The following is a 19,453-nucleotide window of genomic DNA, read 5'->3' on the forward strand; positions in this document are numbered from 1 at the left end:
TACCAGCTCTTACATTCTCCAAGTGAATTGCCTTGTAAAATTGACTGTAAAATAGGGTTCTGCGGAAAGGAGAGATCTGAGCATAGACAGCTCTTCTAGCAAGAAACAGATACATATTTTTCTTTAAAAAAAAAAAACCCCACAAACAAACAAAACCAAACCCACAGAAAAACAGTAAGAGAATAAATGTTGAAATCCACGAGAAAAAAAAACCAACGTATGGCCCTCAGTCCCAGTAACTGGTCTTCTTTGGCACTTGAGAACGATCACAAGTAGTTTGCCTTTTTATTCATATAGAACAAAATTTACAAAGTCATTCATACATTTTTGTTTTTGTTTTTTTTTTTTGTTTTTTACTTACTTCGAAAATTGGGAATATTCAAAATACACTTTTACCCCACTTCATTCTTTCATTATTTACAGGTATATACAAGAAAAATGTGAGAGTTTGTTTTGTTTTTGTTTTTGTTTTTTTTTTCATTTCTTTTAAATTTTGTATTAAAAAGCTCTGCTGGTTGTTTTATTGTTAGTTTTCGTCATATGGATGTTCCATGCGAGGGCTCCATTGCTTCTGGAATGACTCCCCCTGGCACAGACTGAAATGACATTGGGATCGGGGTTTTCACAGGACTCTGACGAAATAGTCCTCCATTTGGTGACCTGTGTTTACACTGTATGGAGGGCATGGTGGCTGAGCTGCTCAGGGGCAGCGGCAGGTTGCTGCCTGAGGCAGCTGTGAGTGTCCTGCTGGCACCATGAGTTGTCTGTTCTGGTAAAAAGGTAGTGACAGAAAGTTGTGTGTTCTGGTATTCACGTACTGGCTCCAGGGTCTGAGCTGGCTGCATGCCACCAATCTCCAAGGCTGAAATTTCAATGGATGCTGGAGAGATTTGCTTGTGGGCTATGTCTTCATCAATTAAACTGTTCATGCGTCTATGGACCTGCTCCAGGTTCATTTCTTTGTCCTAGTGAGAAAGAAACCAGAACAATCAGTCCAAACACAATCTCCAGTCATGCCCGGCCCTCTTCTTCCTCTGTGGGACAGGAGTTGCCCTTCACTCATTACATCATTTCAGTTTCATCTCTGCATATGCAAAATCTCAAGGTCTGCCCAACATCTCCAGCTGAGAAACACACAGAAGAAAACACCCGCTCAATCTCAGCCTGCAAAAGCCCTGATGTTGTCAGACCTACCATCCTTGGAAGTAAACTGATGGCTCTGGTTCAGCTAACAGGAGCTTGCACCAGGGACCAGCACATCCCACAAGCCCTTAGCTCACATTGCACAAGCCCGGCAAAAAAGCATATGGCAGACAAACAAGTGAGTTGGGACTCCAAATTCCAGTGAGCAGCTCACCAATTACCACTCACAGCTTACCACTGTCTTATCTACTTGCAGTATGTTTTCTAAGGAACATGTCAGTAAAACACCATACGCAGCCTAGGTGACTTCAGGGTGATTGGCTTCATGTGCCAAAATCTAGTGGTTGTGGTGATAAAGTCTCCCTTCCCAGCAGGAAGCCCTGGGTCACCTGTGTGGCACAGATTACAAAACACTGAAACAGCACTGAGGGAGACCTGGGGAGGGGACGACTCATTTCTGTTTTGAATAGTTGTGTGACCAACTATAAACTGGCTGCCACCTTGACAAGTCATCTGGTAAAAGCTTGTCTCTGGTCAGAGCTTGGGAAAGTAACACTGATCCTTAGCAAATGCAGCAGCACCTTCTAAGAATGCATTGCTTAAGGCTCCCGGGGCAGTCTCTTGAACAGACTTTCAGGACCACTTACTCAAAATGTTTTAACTTCCATGAGGAAATACAGCAAAAGAAGTCATCTTTAAAACCTAAAGTAGAAAAGACCTACAATGGGCTGTTTATCACCTCAGTGCGGCATTCAGGATGCTCAAATCGGAAAGCAACAAAACTGGCAGGGTAATGCCAACCACCTGCGATGCTGTATGATTGAATTTTAATAGCTAGCATTGTATTGCCAATAAAAAGATATTATATTGCATCATTTCTCTATATTTCATAAACCACAGCTATGATCTGCAGTTGTAGTTATTTGATGCAAGTATAACATACAACAGAATAGCAGCAAAGCATTTATAAAAGCTCAACAATCCTGGAAAAGAAGAAATTCTCGGACAGAAGCCTGTAATTACACTAGGCAGCCAGCAAGATTCCAGCCTAAGTAGTAGGACTACCTGAAACTTTTGTGCGGCAGTAATCCCTGACTGTCCTCAGATCAAGATGTGCTTAAATGTTTGTTAAATCCAACACCAACAGTCTTACAGATGCTCTTACTCATACCACAGACTAGGTTCTGGGAACAGAGAAGTATAAGGTTCCACTTCCTCCTACTCCTCATGATCTTTTGTCAGTTGTTTTCAGGTGGAGCACAGAGAATTGTAGTATTATTTCAGTGGTCTCCACTAAAATGCAAACCTGTAAATTGACAAGTCAGCTCCAAAGCCCTTGATTCCAGGCAATGTCAACTACAGATTTGATTCTAAACTTGTAATTTAACACCATGTCTACATTACTCAAGAACTGTTGGGTTTGCTGATCTGTGCATGGATTTGGAAATGAACTAGTGTTACATGATAATGAGCCCAAAACTGTGTCCTTAGCTTAGGCTAAATCCGCATTGATTTCAACTGGAGTATAACTGTTCCACAATTACAGGGCTGAGCTGCACACTGCATCTCCTTTGCTAATAGTAGAAAATGAATTCCTATTTCATATACACCACAAATCCACCCAAATCGCAAGGAAGTTCACAGAAACCTGGGGGATATCATCTCCCTCACCAAAGGGAAAAACCCTATTTTTCAAAAAAACACTGTTGTTGGGGTTTTTTTTTAAGCAAATAACCAGATCATTTTTAGTTAGAGAAAATCAATCAACAATAAATTAAAAAAAATTACTTTTGTGGCAGAAAGGGACCACACAATACTTTAGCAGATAACCCCTGTAGCTGTGGTAATTTCTTCTTGCCAACAGCTGTACCTGACTTCTCAGGCTCTTTATTCAAGTAAGTCAGACAATGCACCAAACAGATGATAACACAGAAGCTTTTTCATAAACTCTGTGGCTAAGTAAATGAAGGATTTGTGGTACAATGGCCAGAGGACTACATGGATTTAATTCATAATTTTATTTATTTCTCTCTCCTGAGGTAAAATTGTAGACTGGGGGCAACTGTGAGAAGTGTTCCTCCATGTCCCCCATTGGGAGTAAGGGCTCGAGCTCTCTGGGCGGGTTTCTTTTGCACAGAAACCCAGTTGTGCACTGCTGTGTTTTCCTCAGGTGTCTGCTAATAAAACCCTGCTGCAAAGTTCTGCTTATCCACAAACTTCAGGTACTGCCACTTGTGACAATGCCTGTGTCTAAGGAAGCTAGCTCCCAGAAGCCCATTATATAATGCTTCTTGAGGTTACTTGTACTAATTCTTTTCTCAAAAATGCTGCTAAGCCTGATTTAGACTTCCAAGTTGGCATTCTAGTTATCTGGGACCCCTATTCTTGCTAAAGCCCTACTATAAAATAAAAAATAAAAAAAATATTGTATAGAACTCAGGTTAGAACTGAGCAAATACTACAACAAATTTTCCTAAATAAGACTTTGAAGAAATGTTCGTAACTCAGTTGCATTTTTCTGACCTCTATAATTTCAATTGAAAATATACATCAGCATTTTATTTATTTTCATATTTTTTGACTGTAAGCACATCCTCAGTGCATTGTATCCTGCTTTGCTATGGGAACAAATATAATATGACTGGGATAACTAGCCAAGCCAGAGGGAAAGGTAGAGTTTCAATATTTGCGACATGCAGTGATTAACATTTTGCAGAGGAAAAATACATCTGCAAATGAAGTGTGCTCTTCATTTGGAGCCTCTGCGCACAAAAGGTGATAGAATTCAAAGGATAAACTAATCCTGGTAATGTATTTAGCTTAGGTCTTCGAAGATGTAAACTGAAGAGCCACAGATGGGATGCTGTTAAGAGACATCTCTTGGTCCAGACCAGAGGGGTTATTAAGGTAACATCGCTTGGAATATTTCCCTTTGTTGGTCTAACAGGATTGCCCTCTTCTGCTATGCACAGTCCAGCACAGCAGCTGGACTGGGACCACATTCCTAAGAAAATGGATTTGCAGTTGCGTATGTTTCACGGTATAAACTTATGCTTCAGTGTGCTGAAGTTTTCATTATCAAGAAAGAAGTAATTCCTGCACTCAGACATCCTATTTTATCTACAACAAAACACTTTATGAAGTAAGCTGAGAAGTAAATGCTTGGGCTTTTTTAAAAGGTAGGGGTGGAGATGTAATTTGCTTATTTCCAGCTCTTATTTCAGCATTAAGGACAACTTTCGGGCCTTATTAAGATTGGAGAAAACTTTTTAAAGGCTTCCAAGAACCCAGAAGTTCACGTTATTCATTCTTTTTGTTATTAAAATAAAATGCTTGTAAAGGTTGAGGAAAACAACCCTGTCTCTGAGGAATAATAAAACACATTCTTAAAGGTTCCTCTCTTTTTTTGTCTTATTATATGAAGAGCAGCTAAACAACTAAATGTCAAGCTTTGTATGAAACTAGAAACTATCTTAATGCTGAAGAAATGATTTTTCAAATGCTTAAAAAAAAACCTATGATAAAAATTAGAAACGCTTGAAAAGTTTAGTTTGTCATTACGTCACTAGAAAACTGCCTTGAATCCCAAGATTTCCAGGACTGAAGGTTTTGGGATAGCTTTATTTGACAAGCCAAGCTTTCAGAATTTGTAAATTCTGTAAACCTCATCTTCCTTTCCTTTATTGTTCTCCTGGAAAATTCAGTAACAAAGCATATGTTACTTACGGAAAATTAACAAGGTAAATGTAAAAAGGGTTAAATGGTAATAAAGCCAGAAAAGCAAATCTTAAAAGTTATGATTTTTTTCTCACTTGTCAGTTCAGTCCTCATTTATTTTTAGTTCTATAATTCTCATTAAATGTAAGCCATTTGGTATAATTTTTAAACAGTTAGTTTGCTTTTTTTTCCCATATCCTGAGACTTCGTCACTTTAACTGTGAAATGGTAATGTAGCACTGCAAGAGGTTTTCAAGCTTTCTAATGCTGTAGCTATTGTCTATTTTTGCATTTAATGAATTAAAATTAATAAATTACTATAAATTAATAATTGCTTCTTGGATCTAGGGAATGGCAGAGGCACCAAGCCTGGCATCTGGATGAAAAAACCAAACATACCCAAAGTGGAGGGTCTAGCTTCAGCTCCACTTAGCTCTTGTTAGGTCTCTTCAGGAGCTGAATGAATGAGCTCCAAACTTAATACTTCAGTGTCTGTAACAGACGTGTTACCAAAGGTGTTCCCTTTCTTTTTTGTACTTAATATACAAAAATTAACACTATAAATATAACATCTCAAATGTTACATGCCAATTCACTTTTCATATATAGCTACATTGCATAAATGTATATACCTGTGTTGTCAGAAAGAGATTAAACAGTTTTCCTTTGCTACCTTCATGATTCTGTTTTCAGTATTAACGTTGTACTCCAAATAGATCAGTTGAGGAAATTAATCAGTGAAAGAAAGAAAGAAAAAATACCACATGTAAGGAAAATTAATTACAAACACAGGCTTATTCTCCTCAAACTTAAGGAAAACAACTAACCAGACACTGCTTCTGGTCAGGAAATTATCTTATTCATAAATACCAATTTAAATGTCATTCCTCCCCAGCGAGTCTGAGTTCTGGAAGGTTGAATGAAGGACATGTTTCTGATATGTCCCAAACACTTGATCATGAGCGACAGGTTCAGTGGCCTGTGATGGACAGCAGGAGCACACCACGGTAACTGTTGATATGGACTTGAATGATGTTCACCAGAATTATCCAGGGACAACTAACCCTGCACAAATGCACCTGCAAGAAACTACAACTCCCTTTCAGGAATAACCATGTTTGGCCTTAGCACATGGAGAGAAATCATAGCAAGATGAAAATGCAGAAAGGATGATTTACAGAGTAATAAATATCTTTTTTCTAGCTTATTTTCTGTGACTTTTGACAGCATGTCGGCAATCAGGATGAAAGAATATGTAACTACTTGGACGGTCTCGAGTCAACATCAAATTTGAAAGACATCTCAGTGAGTGTTGGAAAGGACCTACAGCTGATGTTTTCAATAAATTGCCTACATCACTCCAAACACAATTAATACAAAGGTAGGACTGTTTAGCTACCAGGCTTGCAACAGCTGGAATTTTTCAAAGACAAGATTTTTTTAATAAAATATTTTATTAAAGACACTAATGTGGCCTCCTGTTCTTCCTCATGATTTCTCTGATCTTACCGTGAAGCTCAAGAGAAGCCACTCAAAGAGATAAAAAACATCACAATCAGTTTCAGTAAGGCCAAAAAGGGAGACAAATGCCCTAAAAGGAAGACCTAGTATTTGCAGAAATTTTATGCTAAATCTATGCCAAAACTATGATAAGCTGTATCTGCATCCCACACATGCAAAAAACCCCCCACAAGACCAATGGCCCTGACCCTAAATATCAAGTACTAAAAATTCAGGAATGTAGCCAATATGGGCAGTCAGGCACATACACTGGGGGGCTATCATGAATGCATCAATACCTCCCTGGCAGATGCTGATAAGTATGCCCAGTATGAAAAGCCTGAAAATGCAGTTCTTAATAAGCCGCAGGAGATATACAGAAAATAATGCTTTTAAAGAAATGTAGTCTTAATCATCAATCATGGCACATTTCTGTTTCGTTTGTTTGTCTGTTTCTGTCTTGGGTGACAATATGAAGGATTATCTTTCGGTGAGAAAATGAAACCAAAACATAAATACTAATATTACATTTTCACTTAGTGAAAGAACTATTTTAAAAAAATAAGGCAATTTTGTGATTAGGACTGGGGTTCAAAATTTAAGTTAAGCTCCAGCCTCTGACAAACATTTTCTCTTCTGGCCTTAACCAGGTTACAAGCCAGGCCCTCTACCATCCATGTAAAACACCTCTTAACCCATATGCATCTGTTAAAAAAATCGAGTTTCAGTGTTCATGAAACACAGATGATGGAAAGCACACATATACCCAGCTAGGCAGAAAGGAAGTCTCTGAAGCATTTCCATGCACAGACAGACATGCTTCACAGCTGAAGAACAAAGCAGGGAAATAAAACCGAAACAGGAAAGTTTGCATACTCAGGTATCCACAGGCTATTCTCTTCCTAGCTCAGCATCAAAACCCACAGCTCCACTCAGCTACCAGTTTCTGTCCATGGGGTTTCAGAAATCATGGACTGAAACATTTAAGGAGAAATGAAGGAGCTCTGCATATGTACCTTTGTTTAAGGTTATTTTGAAATTCTGTATTAACTCAGGGTCATTATCATTACTTTCAGCTACAGCTACTGCATATGTAAAACTGTAATTTTAATTTATTTCAGGAGGCTCCGACAGAGTGGCAAACCCAGACATAATTGGCTTGCTCAAGAAGAAAAAGCAGTGATGATATATGTAATAGATATTCTGCAAAACAATGACAACACAGTAGGGTGTTATATTAATACAAATAACCCCTTTTTAATATGACTCAGTTTGCCACACTCATTATTCTAGAGATTCTGCAGACAGCAATGCAGTGAAATGCAGACAGATGTGTAAACAGATGCAGCTATGATGTATGTTTCCTGTCATTAATTTAACACAGGCAACTGACCTATTCAAACAGCACTTAATGTTACATAAAATTTGTTGTTTCTGAATGTACTCTGCTAGAAGCTGGGCTGACCATAATAGTATCTTATTAGAAATAAGTGTGATGCACCTCAAGAGTCTACTTGAAAAACTGCTTTTATAAATAGGCCGAAGTCTGCAATCAAGCTTCTGCTATTTTAAGTAGAAACTAGACCATGTATTTTAAATTAGCAATTAACTAAGCTATCATCCATAAAACAGCTGTCAGAAAAATGCATTGAGACATCAGCTGAGGTCCAGTAGACTTGTGGGCCAACTGAAAGAATAAAATAAATGGATATTTTGAAATATATTAATTTCATTCAATGTGTGATTATTTTCAAAGAAACAAAGCTTTATAAAAAGTCATGTACAAAAGGCCATCTTATTCATTATGAAATGCTCTCCAACAGCAGAAATTCCTCTATGAAGAAAGAGTAATATTCTTTTCCCTTCTAAGTAAACCTGAAATAAAGTGAGAATTAACAGAAACTGCCAAGAGTGTTAATGTGATACAAAATTGTTTCAAATATATCGCCAAACTTCATTCCCACCTACCCACAGCCAGAAAATATCTGTAACTGATGAAAGAAATTATTATCAAAAACCTAAAGACCAATCAAGTAACAGTGATTTGCTACAGAACAGCAAGGAGCTTCATGCGGTAGATCGTATCTTCCCACACCTGCACTGCTCCCTTAACCTGATCACATCTAGCCAGGGAGCTAATTCTTAAAATGGCTGTAACTGTCCCATGGTTCGTGTCTCGGAGCCCTATCCAGAAATTCACTGGATGTCATGCTCCCCACTAGGACACTGATGCTTATGATGCACACCAATTTAAAACAGCTAAACATCTGTCATTTACTTTTTTCTCTTCACCTGCATCTGTATGCTGCAGTACTGTGCGAATAAATATGCAGGACACAGTAACAATGGGACAAGCATCACACATTAGATGACAGCAAGAGCCCCACAGTCTCCTTCAGTGATCTGCTCCCACATTCATCACAATCCATTAACTGCAATCACAGAGAAGCACTGGCTAGTCCTCACAGTCCTCACAACCAACAGCAGACTCAAACCTGCAAGGTAAGAGACTGTGATAGCACCTTCATTTTGTTACTCAGTATCAAAGGGGACATTCAGCCTCATGCTGAGGTAATCAAGCTTTGAAATCCTTACCAACCTTGGTTCACAAGCATTAGAAGCTGGTAACTCAACTATAAAGAAAATGAATGACTGGCTCACATTATACAGATGTTTCCACAGTTTTCATGAGGTTCAGAATAAACAGAACAGTAAAAGAATGCAAAGGAACATTTTTCAACACAAGCAGAAAAGAGCAGTACTGAATGAGTGCTGGTTGATGATGAGCATGCCAATGTCTCTGCAAAGGAACTCTTAGGAGAAAGGAGAGGTTGCAGGTGGAGAAACCTTTACTGTGCACAAACTGCATATATTGTAGCTACAGGCATTTCCAACAACACAAAGGTTAGGTTCAAGGGGAGTTCCAAGGAGAGGCAAAGATGAGGAGAAAACTAGCAAGAATTCATCTCTGCAGGCATTTTCAACAACAAACCAGTTATCTGTACGTTTATTATGAAGTCTCACCATGCTTCTGAGGCCCAACCTCACATCATTGGCCATCTCCAGATAGACAGGAAAAGGAAGATGTGGGGAGAAAAAAAAGGATCAAGATAGTGAGGCTAATAATATAATCCATATTTCACTCTTCTTAGCAAACATATACTTATTACTTTTTATATTTCCGTTTTGAAATAGCACATTCTAGGCACCGCAGCCAAAGAAAATGGCCTGAAAAGGGTGGTGTTTTCAGAATTCAACAATATCTAAACTGACCCTACAAGGTGACAGATTATTCTTTTATGAAGTAAAGATTAAATTCACAAAGTTTCTGTTCCAAAACTCGCTAAAACTTAATGGATTCTTTACCTTGCTTTATACAGCTTTGAAATCCTAAATTATTATCTAGTCCACAAGGGATGTAACTTTTCACTCTACTGGGCCCAAAGCAAAGCAATGCTACCCTTTATCAGTCTGATTTACTCTACTGGAGCATCAGGCGTAACAGATTGCTCTATCACCATCCTTTTTCACCATTCCAGCCTAGTCAAATCCAAATCTCAGAAGTTCCCATTTTTCCCTATTATGCTGGGAGCGCAAGAGGGAGCTGTCACAGGAGACATAAGCAATTGCTTCTATAACGTGTTTGATGCCCAGTGATAGATGTGATACTTGCACTGCAAAGCCTCTCCACTTCAGATATGTGAAAGTCTTAGAAAATTCTTATTTATGACTATTACCACAAATGTTTTAATTAAAACCTGCATTTTGAAAAGGTTGCTGCACCCCCATTTGGGACTATATTTTGGAAACTGCCCAAGCTCCTATTTGAACATGAGAAAATACATAGCATCATAATAATCTGGCCACCAGTTTCCCATAACAGAACTCTTGGATACTGAATATTTACGAAGAAATAGTAATTGTTATGTTGGGTAAGTTTGAGTTTGAGTAGTTCTTTCCTATATATATATATATATATATATATGTATATATACACACACGCTTATAAATATGGTTCTGAACTTAAGGAAAATCATACCCAAGTATGTTTGGTTTTTAAATATATCTATTTTCCACACTATTAGTACCTGTGATTTCTTAAAATTTTGCTAATATTGAGCACAGATTATTTCAAGTATTATAAAATTATTTAAATTCAATAAATAGATTTATAAACTGCCTGTTAATATTACTGTATAGTAAGTTCAATCTTCAAATCACTTCAATGAACATGTAATTTTCAGTTTGTACATACTCTTACTTAGTTTTACATACACATTTAAATGTTTAGTTGGATATCAAGGCCTAAGGCATTTTATAAATTACAAAAACAAAAAAAAAATTGAGAAAAAAGTCACATTTATGTTTTTTTATTTTAAACTTTTACTGATTTCATTACCACTGAACATTCAACCCCCCTGAAAAAGTCAGCTTTAAAATAGCACTGTAGGCTGAGATAAAATATACAAACATTAGCTCTGTAAACATTGTGTGAAGAATCTAAAAGAATCTGACACATTAAGGCTTCAATTCAGTAAAATACATAAGCTCATGCCAAGCACATGAGTAGCCACAGAAGTTCTCTGGGATGGATGATATAATGCAACACAAGCAAGTACTTAAACTCATTACCAAACTGGAACTTCAAAACAGACTGTTACTTTCTGACTTCCCTGTATGGCAACATTAATTTTTTAAGCTTATTTCTGTTGAATACTCTTTTTTTTTGGCCCCCATAAGGTTTATGCTAAGTAAGTCCAGATTATATCCCTAAGAATCCCATTAGCAGAATTTTCTGATATGACCAAGAGAAAAATTAAGCCAAACACAAAAATCCCTTCCTTGCAGCTACAGAAATATGCTAGAATCAAACTTGCGTGCTTCAACACAGCTTTGGGTAGCAGAAGCCTGGGCCTGGTGGCATTAATAACAGGAATGACATGTCACTTTTAAATCATTACAGCCTTGACCTAAAATTATGGCAATCAATAGGAAGAGTTGACTGATTTCATTTGATTCTGATAAGCATACTGTCTATGACCAGATATTACATAATAGCTGAGAAGAAAATCTTGCTTCTTCATTCATGTAAAAAGCCAATACTGAGTTACTTAAGATGCCCTTCCAGTTATTATCAGTTTCTATACAAAACAATTTATATATTATATCATCTTTTTATTTTTTTTTCCTTTAACAGATTTTTCCACCTTATATTTCATTATCAAACAACATTAAACTTTGGATTCTGGCATGACTGATTCCTAACACTGCTTTGCCAATTTAAAAATGCTATTTAGAACAGTTTCACAGCTTATTATATTCAAAGCTAGTTTGAAACTGAATTTCAAGATGGCATTAAAATGCATAATGTTGCCAGTGTTTCAATGATTCATTTTCCCAAAAAAACTTTATTCATAGTAGAATACAATACAGTGGTACAAACAAATGATCATTTATATGCAACTGAGCAAAAAAAAATGTACAAAGTTTTCAGACATGTCATAAAAATACAGAAAAAAATAATTTTAAATAAAACCAAGATAAAATATAGAGGACATGCAATGAAGGGAAAGTAAAATACCAGTTTGAGGATCTCATGTTTCCTTTCATTCTCAAAAGGAACCATCCCAGAGGAAATAAAATTATCAGACAAAAAAGTATACACAAAGGTGACAAGGTAAATGAAGTGACAAAGAAAAAGACAAGGAAGGTGAAAATAATGGTGAAAGCATAAGACTCTTTAATAATAAAAAACAACACTGCTGACACCATGCTGAAAGTATGGAAGCTTGGATCACCATGAAGTATCTGGTTGGAGAACTGAAGTAAGATGAATATGGTGCAAATCACAATTCTTACAGTGACAAATTTCAATCCATTGAACTCGCATTTGCTAGCTCGTATTTCCACTTCTAAGGTACACTGGGCTTCATAATCTTCTAATACCAGAAGAGAGTTCTAGCGGGTAACTTTCATCACTGCTAAAGCTGGAAATATGGATTTTTGAGGTAGGCTGGAATTTGCATATAATTGAAAATGGATAGAGGGTAACTTAAGGCAAATCATACACGGCTGCCCTGGCCAAAAATACAGGTTTTCTTTCTTTCATCCTGCATACTGCCAAGATATTTTTGATAATTTTTAGAGTAATTTTGCTATACCCCTCTGTCCTATAGAGCTACGAAGTATTGCAGAGCCTAGACTTTTTGAGATTCAACAACATTTAAATATTATTAAGCAGGGACTGGCAGGAAATAGGAATTAAAAGATGCTGTTACTAGTACACAAATGTGTTCTCTGGACAGTACTTGAATTGCTGCCCCCTTTTTATCATTTGAAAATAAAAAGTGAGAACAGAAAAGTGAACAGAGTCTGTTGAATAAAATGATTTTTGCAAAAGCAAGAGAAAGTTAAGAAAACACAAACTAAGCTGTGGAGCCTGGGATTGTTAATGAATTATAAATTTGATACAAGCTATGAGGCAGTGACTAGTAGCAACTCATTAGTTGGAAAAATTATGCTATTCCTTAACCAGTAAAACCCCAAAATCTTCATGCACTACAAAATTGCAGACACTTTGGGTATAGTTTCTGAAACATACTGCTAGGAGCAGCACAACTAGTTTGGAAGAAAAACCTCTGATTTGTAATATATATTATCTGAGCTAAAAAATAATCAAACCAAGAACCTGAGATCATTCTAACACTGTGTTTCAAGAGCTGTATCAACAATAAGTGAATCAGTATCACCCTTTCTGGAAGATGCAACAAGTATCAGTTTTATCAAAAAAAAACCAAAAAACATCCTGTATAAGTGACTAGTTTTCTTTTGCTGTGGGGTTTCCTGTTAATATGTTTTTAGTGAGTATATCTCATGCACAGTGAAAAATACGGGAACTCAACTTTCTTTCCATTCATAATATGATATTTTATCTTTGTTTCTCAGTTTTCATTGTTTTGGAGTATAGTATGTGGATGAACTAGGAGTACTCTCTTCATAGTTCTGAAGAGATCTCAGAAGTAATAATCTTCAGGGGGAACAGTACATCACAATAAGACAGCTGATAAAGCGCAGAGGATGCTGGGGACTCCGCTGCAATAAGCAGCAACACTTGCTCATATTGACAATGAAGATTTAAAAACTGTCATTCAGTCTGTCAAATGGAATAAAAGGCACTAAAACCCTGATGATGTGGCAAAGACCTTGGAAGCTAAATGATCCAAATTATATTATAGTTTACTGATGTCATGAAATAAATGCGTAGGACTCATATCAAAAGATACAGAAATCTAGAGATAATTATTTAAAGCTTAACATTTCTATCAGGCAAGGTTTCAGTAACTTTATCCGATTTCTCAGTTATTTAAAAGGGACACAGAGTGACTGAACAGAAATTCCAGAATAAATACTAACTTTCATTTTTTTATTTTACAACTCCCAAAATCTCTGAGCCTTATCAAAGTCTACAGATTAGGTATCACTATCGCAGGCTGAGTAGCAGCTGTGTAAATTCCAGATTTTAACACACAGGGATAGATGTATGAGCTGGCTAAATTTCACTGTATAGGGTATAGGATGGCTAGGTATTAATAACAATTAGGAGAGGATGATTACAGATTCTAGAAAATCTGATTTGGAAAGATGACCAAATTTAAATTTTCCTGAATTATAAAATAATAAGGACATTTAAACATTACTAGATCTCTTTCCAAGTTTACGAGATTACAAACTTGAGCCCTAATAGAAAAATGTGGTACAGCACTGCAGCTGTACATTTTTTCCTGGTGTTGTAGCTAATCTTTTTTTTTGTTAATCTGATCTGACAAGGATTAAATGAAGAATTAAAAGGGATTAACAGTAAGATATTTAGAACATAACTCATTAGCAACATTTTTACAATTCTGCTTCAAACAGAATAAACATATCTTCAGTAACATCTTGAAAAAGAAAACCAACCCAGCCTTCACTCTCTTAGCAAGAAATTTCACCATTGCCTGCATGATAGAATTGTGAATCAATGGCAACCATGTTTTGGGGAAAGTAAAGGAAGTCTATCTTTCCTGGAGGTAGAAACTAATATTTTTTAATTGAGCAGGGCAGATTTTCTTCTTATGCGAACAATGTAAAAATACTCCAGTTGGAACTAGTCTCCATCTGGATTAACTCTTCCTATCAAGTCTCTAATGCCAAAGTTCAAGTTATGTTTATCAGGTTTCAAAGAACAGGCTTTCTGTTCCTCCCAGTTATATAGTTGATACGACATTTTTCATGCTTATAGTAATTAAATGTTGTGACTTATACCATCATCTGAGTCTTTTAACACCTCAATATACTGTCAATTGTTGGCATGATACAGCCTATCCAACTGGGTCAAGCCAAATAGAAAACATTAAACTTGGGCTCTACAACTAATGACAAGTCCTCATTCAATCCTGAATCCACTGTAATTTTGTATAATGGATTTATAAAGCTCCTAACAGGGTAAGGATCACAGAAGCCAAATACTAGCTCCTTGTCCTTTGCATCATGAGATGACACCAAAGTCTAATCCTAGGCTGCAAGAGAAGCAGTCCCTCCTGTGACCCTCCACAAGGTCTGCACTTCCTAGAAGAACACAAAGACTGGGAGACAATCCAGTTCCCACAGTTTTTAGGTGGTACCATAACACTCATGTTTTGCCAAAGACTTCCCAAAAGCAGAAGAAAATCAAAAGCATGACCTGAAGTTTGCAGCTCTTACTGAACTAACTGACATGTCTGCAGTATCAGATGCAGCTAACAGGTAGGTTTTAGTGTTTTGTATATGTTATGCATGCGGTAACTGGCTTACTACAGCTACTGCTGTAGAAAAGCTGGGTAATACCAAGAGACAGAAGCAAGATAACCAAAACCACTCCTCTTGGAGATAAAAGCTTGGAGATCAAATCTTGGCTTTGCTTTCAGTCCCCTAAACAATACTCAGCCACGGCTCCTGATTCAATCAGGGGAGTCCTCAGAGATTCAAGGCTCTCCTCCTCCCTGGATCCTGCCCTCTCTTAAGTTTTGAAACCTGGTTCTCCTAAATACGTTTAAAGTCTTCAACCAATTCACACCAACCAGTTTACACCATCTGAAACTTTGTTTCCTATCTTAATCACAGCAGCCAGCAGCAATCCCGCTTCAATCCCTCCCCTAATGCCACATAAGTAAAATGCCTCTGACCGCTGATCTACCGACAAAACACCTGCTACGTTCAGTTGCCGATTTACCCCAGAGGATGTTCTGCTCGCGGCGGCCAGGCCCCGTGCTCTCATCCCCGCGGCGCCACCCGGTGGGGCGGGCAGCCATTAACCGCCGGCGCGGTAGTCACGTACTCGCTACTGCTTTACTGGGGTCCCGGCCGCTCGGGCCAATCAGAAAGCGGCGCGCGACCGGCGGCTGGTGCGTCCGGCTGCCGCCCGGCCCGAACAGAGGGGCCGGGGCCGGGGCCGGGGCCGGGGCCGCCGCCGCCGGGAGGGGACACGGGCCTGGCTGCTGCAGCTGGAGCAACCTCTGGTGTGCGGTTTGAGCTCGGGTTGGGGTTAATGTGTTGCACGACCCAATCCGCAGCGGAACCGGGTGGAAAGAGAGTTTAGATTGTTAACAACAACACCTGTGTGTCACATTTAAGCAGAAGACCTCTGAAAACTGCACATCGATGGGTCTGGGCAGCAGCTACCCATCCCTGTGGCTGCTCTGACCTGATCCAAAAGTGCTTCTAGCTTTGCATTGCACCCAGCTGTCCTTTTCGGGGACCCCTCATTATGTTCCATCCTGCTGGCTTCACATAACCTCCTGATGGCTTGGCCTGTGAGTTCTCGTCCCTGTGCCCTGTCCTCGGGAACACACACTTTCTCGTTCAACCTCAACACCTGCTTGTGCCGGGGCGCCCATTGACTCTGTTCCCTCTTTCAGTAGTACCCCCATCATTGACCTTTCCTGAGCCTGCTCATGTGCACTAACTTTAATTTGCCGCCCTTAACCCAGGCTGGCTGTGCTCTAAGGGCAGACCCAGCTCCCTTGCCAGGTCATCTTCCCAAGTACAGCTTTACCGGCTGAGTAGCTTTAGTATACTTTAAAAAATTGATGCTTAAAAGTTTTCTATTGTTTGTCATAGAAACAGCAAAAGAGGTTGTACAGAGCAACCCAGATCAAGAATGCATTGGAGGGAAAGTGAAGGAATAGAAGAGGTACAGGAAGGGGAGAAAAGATGGGATGGGGTAGGCGGAGATATGTAATAATCCTTCTTACAGTTATAAAAAGATAAATTAAGGGTATGGGCAAAAAGAAAATATTTAAAGTCAGTAAGACTCTTGGAGATGGAAACTGTTTAAAGCGCCTTGCAGTAAAGGAGTGAATTATTTTGCCTTACCTATATGAAACTGCCTTTGGGGCATATTCTCATCTCACTCTACAAAGTCACACAAAGACAAGTCCCTGAGCATAGAGAGGGGAATGCACTGCAAAACTGGCAAAACAAATACTTGTGCACACACAGCATGAGGATACTTCAGACAACATCCCTGCCCCTTGCTCTGCCTGGCTTTCACAGTGGGCAGTGAACCGACTACTGCAAGCGTTTGCGTCTTAGCAATGCTAACATGGCGTGGGGCCTTTGGGTTACAGCAGAAGTGACTTCTACAAGACAGCAGGGAAAAATAGCTACAGTATTTAACCAAAAAGCAATTAAATATGCACTTCTGTTCATATGAAAGCTTCTTTATAAATAAGAGTACCTACTGGTGCTCTCCCTGTGCCTGCTTTTAGAGTGCTGCATTTTGCAAAGCAGATATGCTTCCTTTTACCAAAATTTCCCTTTCACTATTGTGTATTTCAGAGCCACAGGCAAGTGACTTGCAGCTTTGTCCCACAAACATGGTACAGATGTTTATCACTGAGCACTTGATGGATGGATTCAAATGGGAGAAGCAGGAACTCAGAAGAATGGAACCTTACTGAAAAATATTTCACAACATTACAGATTGCAGCATGTATCTTCAGATCCCATTTGCCACAATTGCTTACAGGTGATAGGTATGTCAATTAGTGCAGTACTCCTGGCAACTTGAGAAACACAGATTGGCATTGATGGGCTATGTACTATATTCCAGCTGTAGTGCAGCTCACTGCTATTACTTGCTTGTAACAAACATCTGTTCCAACATGAAAGCATCTACAAATGCCTCAGTGCCTCCAAGATTACAAGAGGTTAGTTTGTTAAACATTTAATCTATGTAAACAAATACGGGTTTCATGCAAGACGGATTTGAGTGTGGACTGATTCCATCATAGCATTGCTAAATATTACTCATTGCTGTGCATGAAAACTTCAAACCCAAGAAATTCAGATGTATTTTCCTAGGTGAAATATACCATATAAAGGTCCATTTACTGAGAGACTGCTACTTTTAGAAGTAAAACTGATTTCAAAGGAAGAAACAGTTTCATGGCAATATGGCTTATTCAGTTAATAACTAGCTGGCTTATTTTTAATGGCTCATCTATCTCTTCAAACTCAGCCTAGGTCAGCCGTGAAGGAAAACAGCTACCAGCTGGCTGGCAGCTGCACAGCCGGCACAGGATGGATATGGTTCTCACAGCCGATGGATGGGGTCTCAGATCAGAGAAAATATTACCACAGATGGCACAACTGGATGCCCATCATTGGCCTCCCCATCACTCACAGAAGAGAGGCCGAGGGTATGTTTCTGAACTACTCTCTTATCCCTAAAGGTGGTCTCTCCAGGTCAGGGTTGAGGCACATTGGTGGGGCAGTGTGGAACTTAGCACTGCTGCTGCCCATGCTGTATCTGCTCTATAAATAAATAGAGGACTTTAGTATCCAGGGCTGTCAGTCTGGCACCTTCTATGTGCACAAAAGACGTGTTTTGCTTTCTTTATTTGTTTAGAAACAACCACCCAAAAAGTTATATGCAAAGCTTAGTACAGCGAATCAAAATAAATCAAATTTATTGTATGAGAGCACCTAAAATCCCACAACTTTCACTCTCTTTCATGTTTTCTACTTTTAATTGTGATAAGAATAAAAGTTATGGACCTCTTTCGGTGTTTCTTGATGACAACGGTTGCTGTTCCACCACAATTCCAATGCTGCCACCAAGCATGCAAGAAGGAGGCCTATTGCTAAAATGCAGAAAACTCCTGCAAAACTGTGAAGCTTGAGTGCCTTCCCATCTGTCTGTGCATTGGCATGACTATTCAGGTCACAACGTCCCATCCGTGGCCACCATTTCTGTTTAAGAACATCCAAATCTCCGCTTTCTTGCAACTCTAGGATCCTGCAAAAAATGTCAAAATATAAGTATTATTTTCATTGATACTTTCTGGGTTTTTGTCTTTTCTGTATGACATGTATATTTTAAATCTACCATCCCACAATTCAAAACTGCATCCCAGGACCACCACTGTGTAGTAGTATTCATTTGAAACTCTGTTATACCACGAGTTCTTTCTCCTCACAGCAGCAGGTGAACTCCACCAGGTAACTTTAGAAAAAGAAGAGACTGTAAAAAATTCCACTGTAATGAAAAAAGCATTTCTAAGGGAAATTACCATATTCCAGTTAGTCGTGTCTGGTCTGGCTACATTCAGCTGCAACAGCTAGTCCCACTAGTGACATGCTCAATCCACTCTACTGCTGCTCTCCCACAGTAATTTCAAAATCATGTGAGACTAAGCATGCTACTATTTCTGTGCCACTTAATACAAATCTGTTTAAGCAGCAACCAACTCATTTACTTCAGCAAATGTAGTTTATGCAAAAGATTTTACTTCAATGCTGTTATTTAATGCCTGAATTACTGTGTTAACAGTTGCTAATTAATCATTGTTTTGTCTCTTGTGAAGTGTCCCTTCTCTCCATGAATGATTCATTTTGGATTTAGTTTGGTAACTCGTTTAGCTGTTTACTAACAATCTTTTCTCTTGAGGCAGCTTTGTCTCTGGTTATGCAGCTGGAGTTTTACTCCTCTTTACAAACAAGGAGGAAAAGGAAATCTTGCTTCAGCTCCCTGCCTGGAACAGAGCACCCGCTCACCTTCTGCTGAGACCACACA

General features: G+C 38.6%; 1 protein-coding gene across 3 annotated transcripts in view; it reads right to left on the bottom strand.

Moving 5' to 3' along the window:
* Positions 1-261: 261 nt before the first annotated feature.
* Positions 262-19,453, bottom strand: part of GRID1 (glutamate ionotropic receptor delta type subunit 1) — a 593,210-nt gene continuing 574,018 nt past the window's right edge. For all 3 annotated transcript variants that reach the window (XM_062634051.1, XM_062634050.1, XM_062634052.1), the window contains 2 exons: positions 18,436-18,676; positions 262-965 (listed from right to left, as the gene is read on the bottom strand). In XM_062634051.1, coding sequence (XP_062490035.1) covers positions 537-965; positions 18,436-18,676 — 670 coding nt within the window. In that variant the 3' untranslated portion in view covers positions 262-536. The remainder of the gene's footprint in view (positions 966-18,435; positions 18,677-19,453) is intronic.

Source organism: Pezoporus occidentalis, unplaced genomic scaffold (assembly GCF_034315485.1).
Source record: "Pezoporus occidentalis ecotype Australia unplaced genomic scaffold, CSIRO_AGI_Poc_V1 ctg41, whole genome shotgun sequence".
NCBI lineage: Eukaryota > Metazoa > Chordata > Aves > Psittaciformes > Psittacidae > Pezoporus > Pezoporus occidentalis.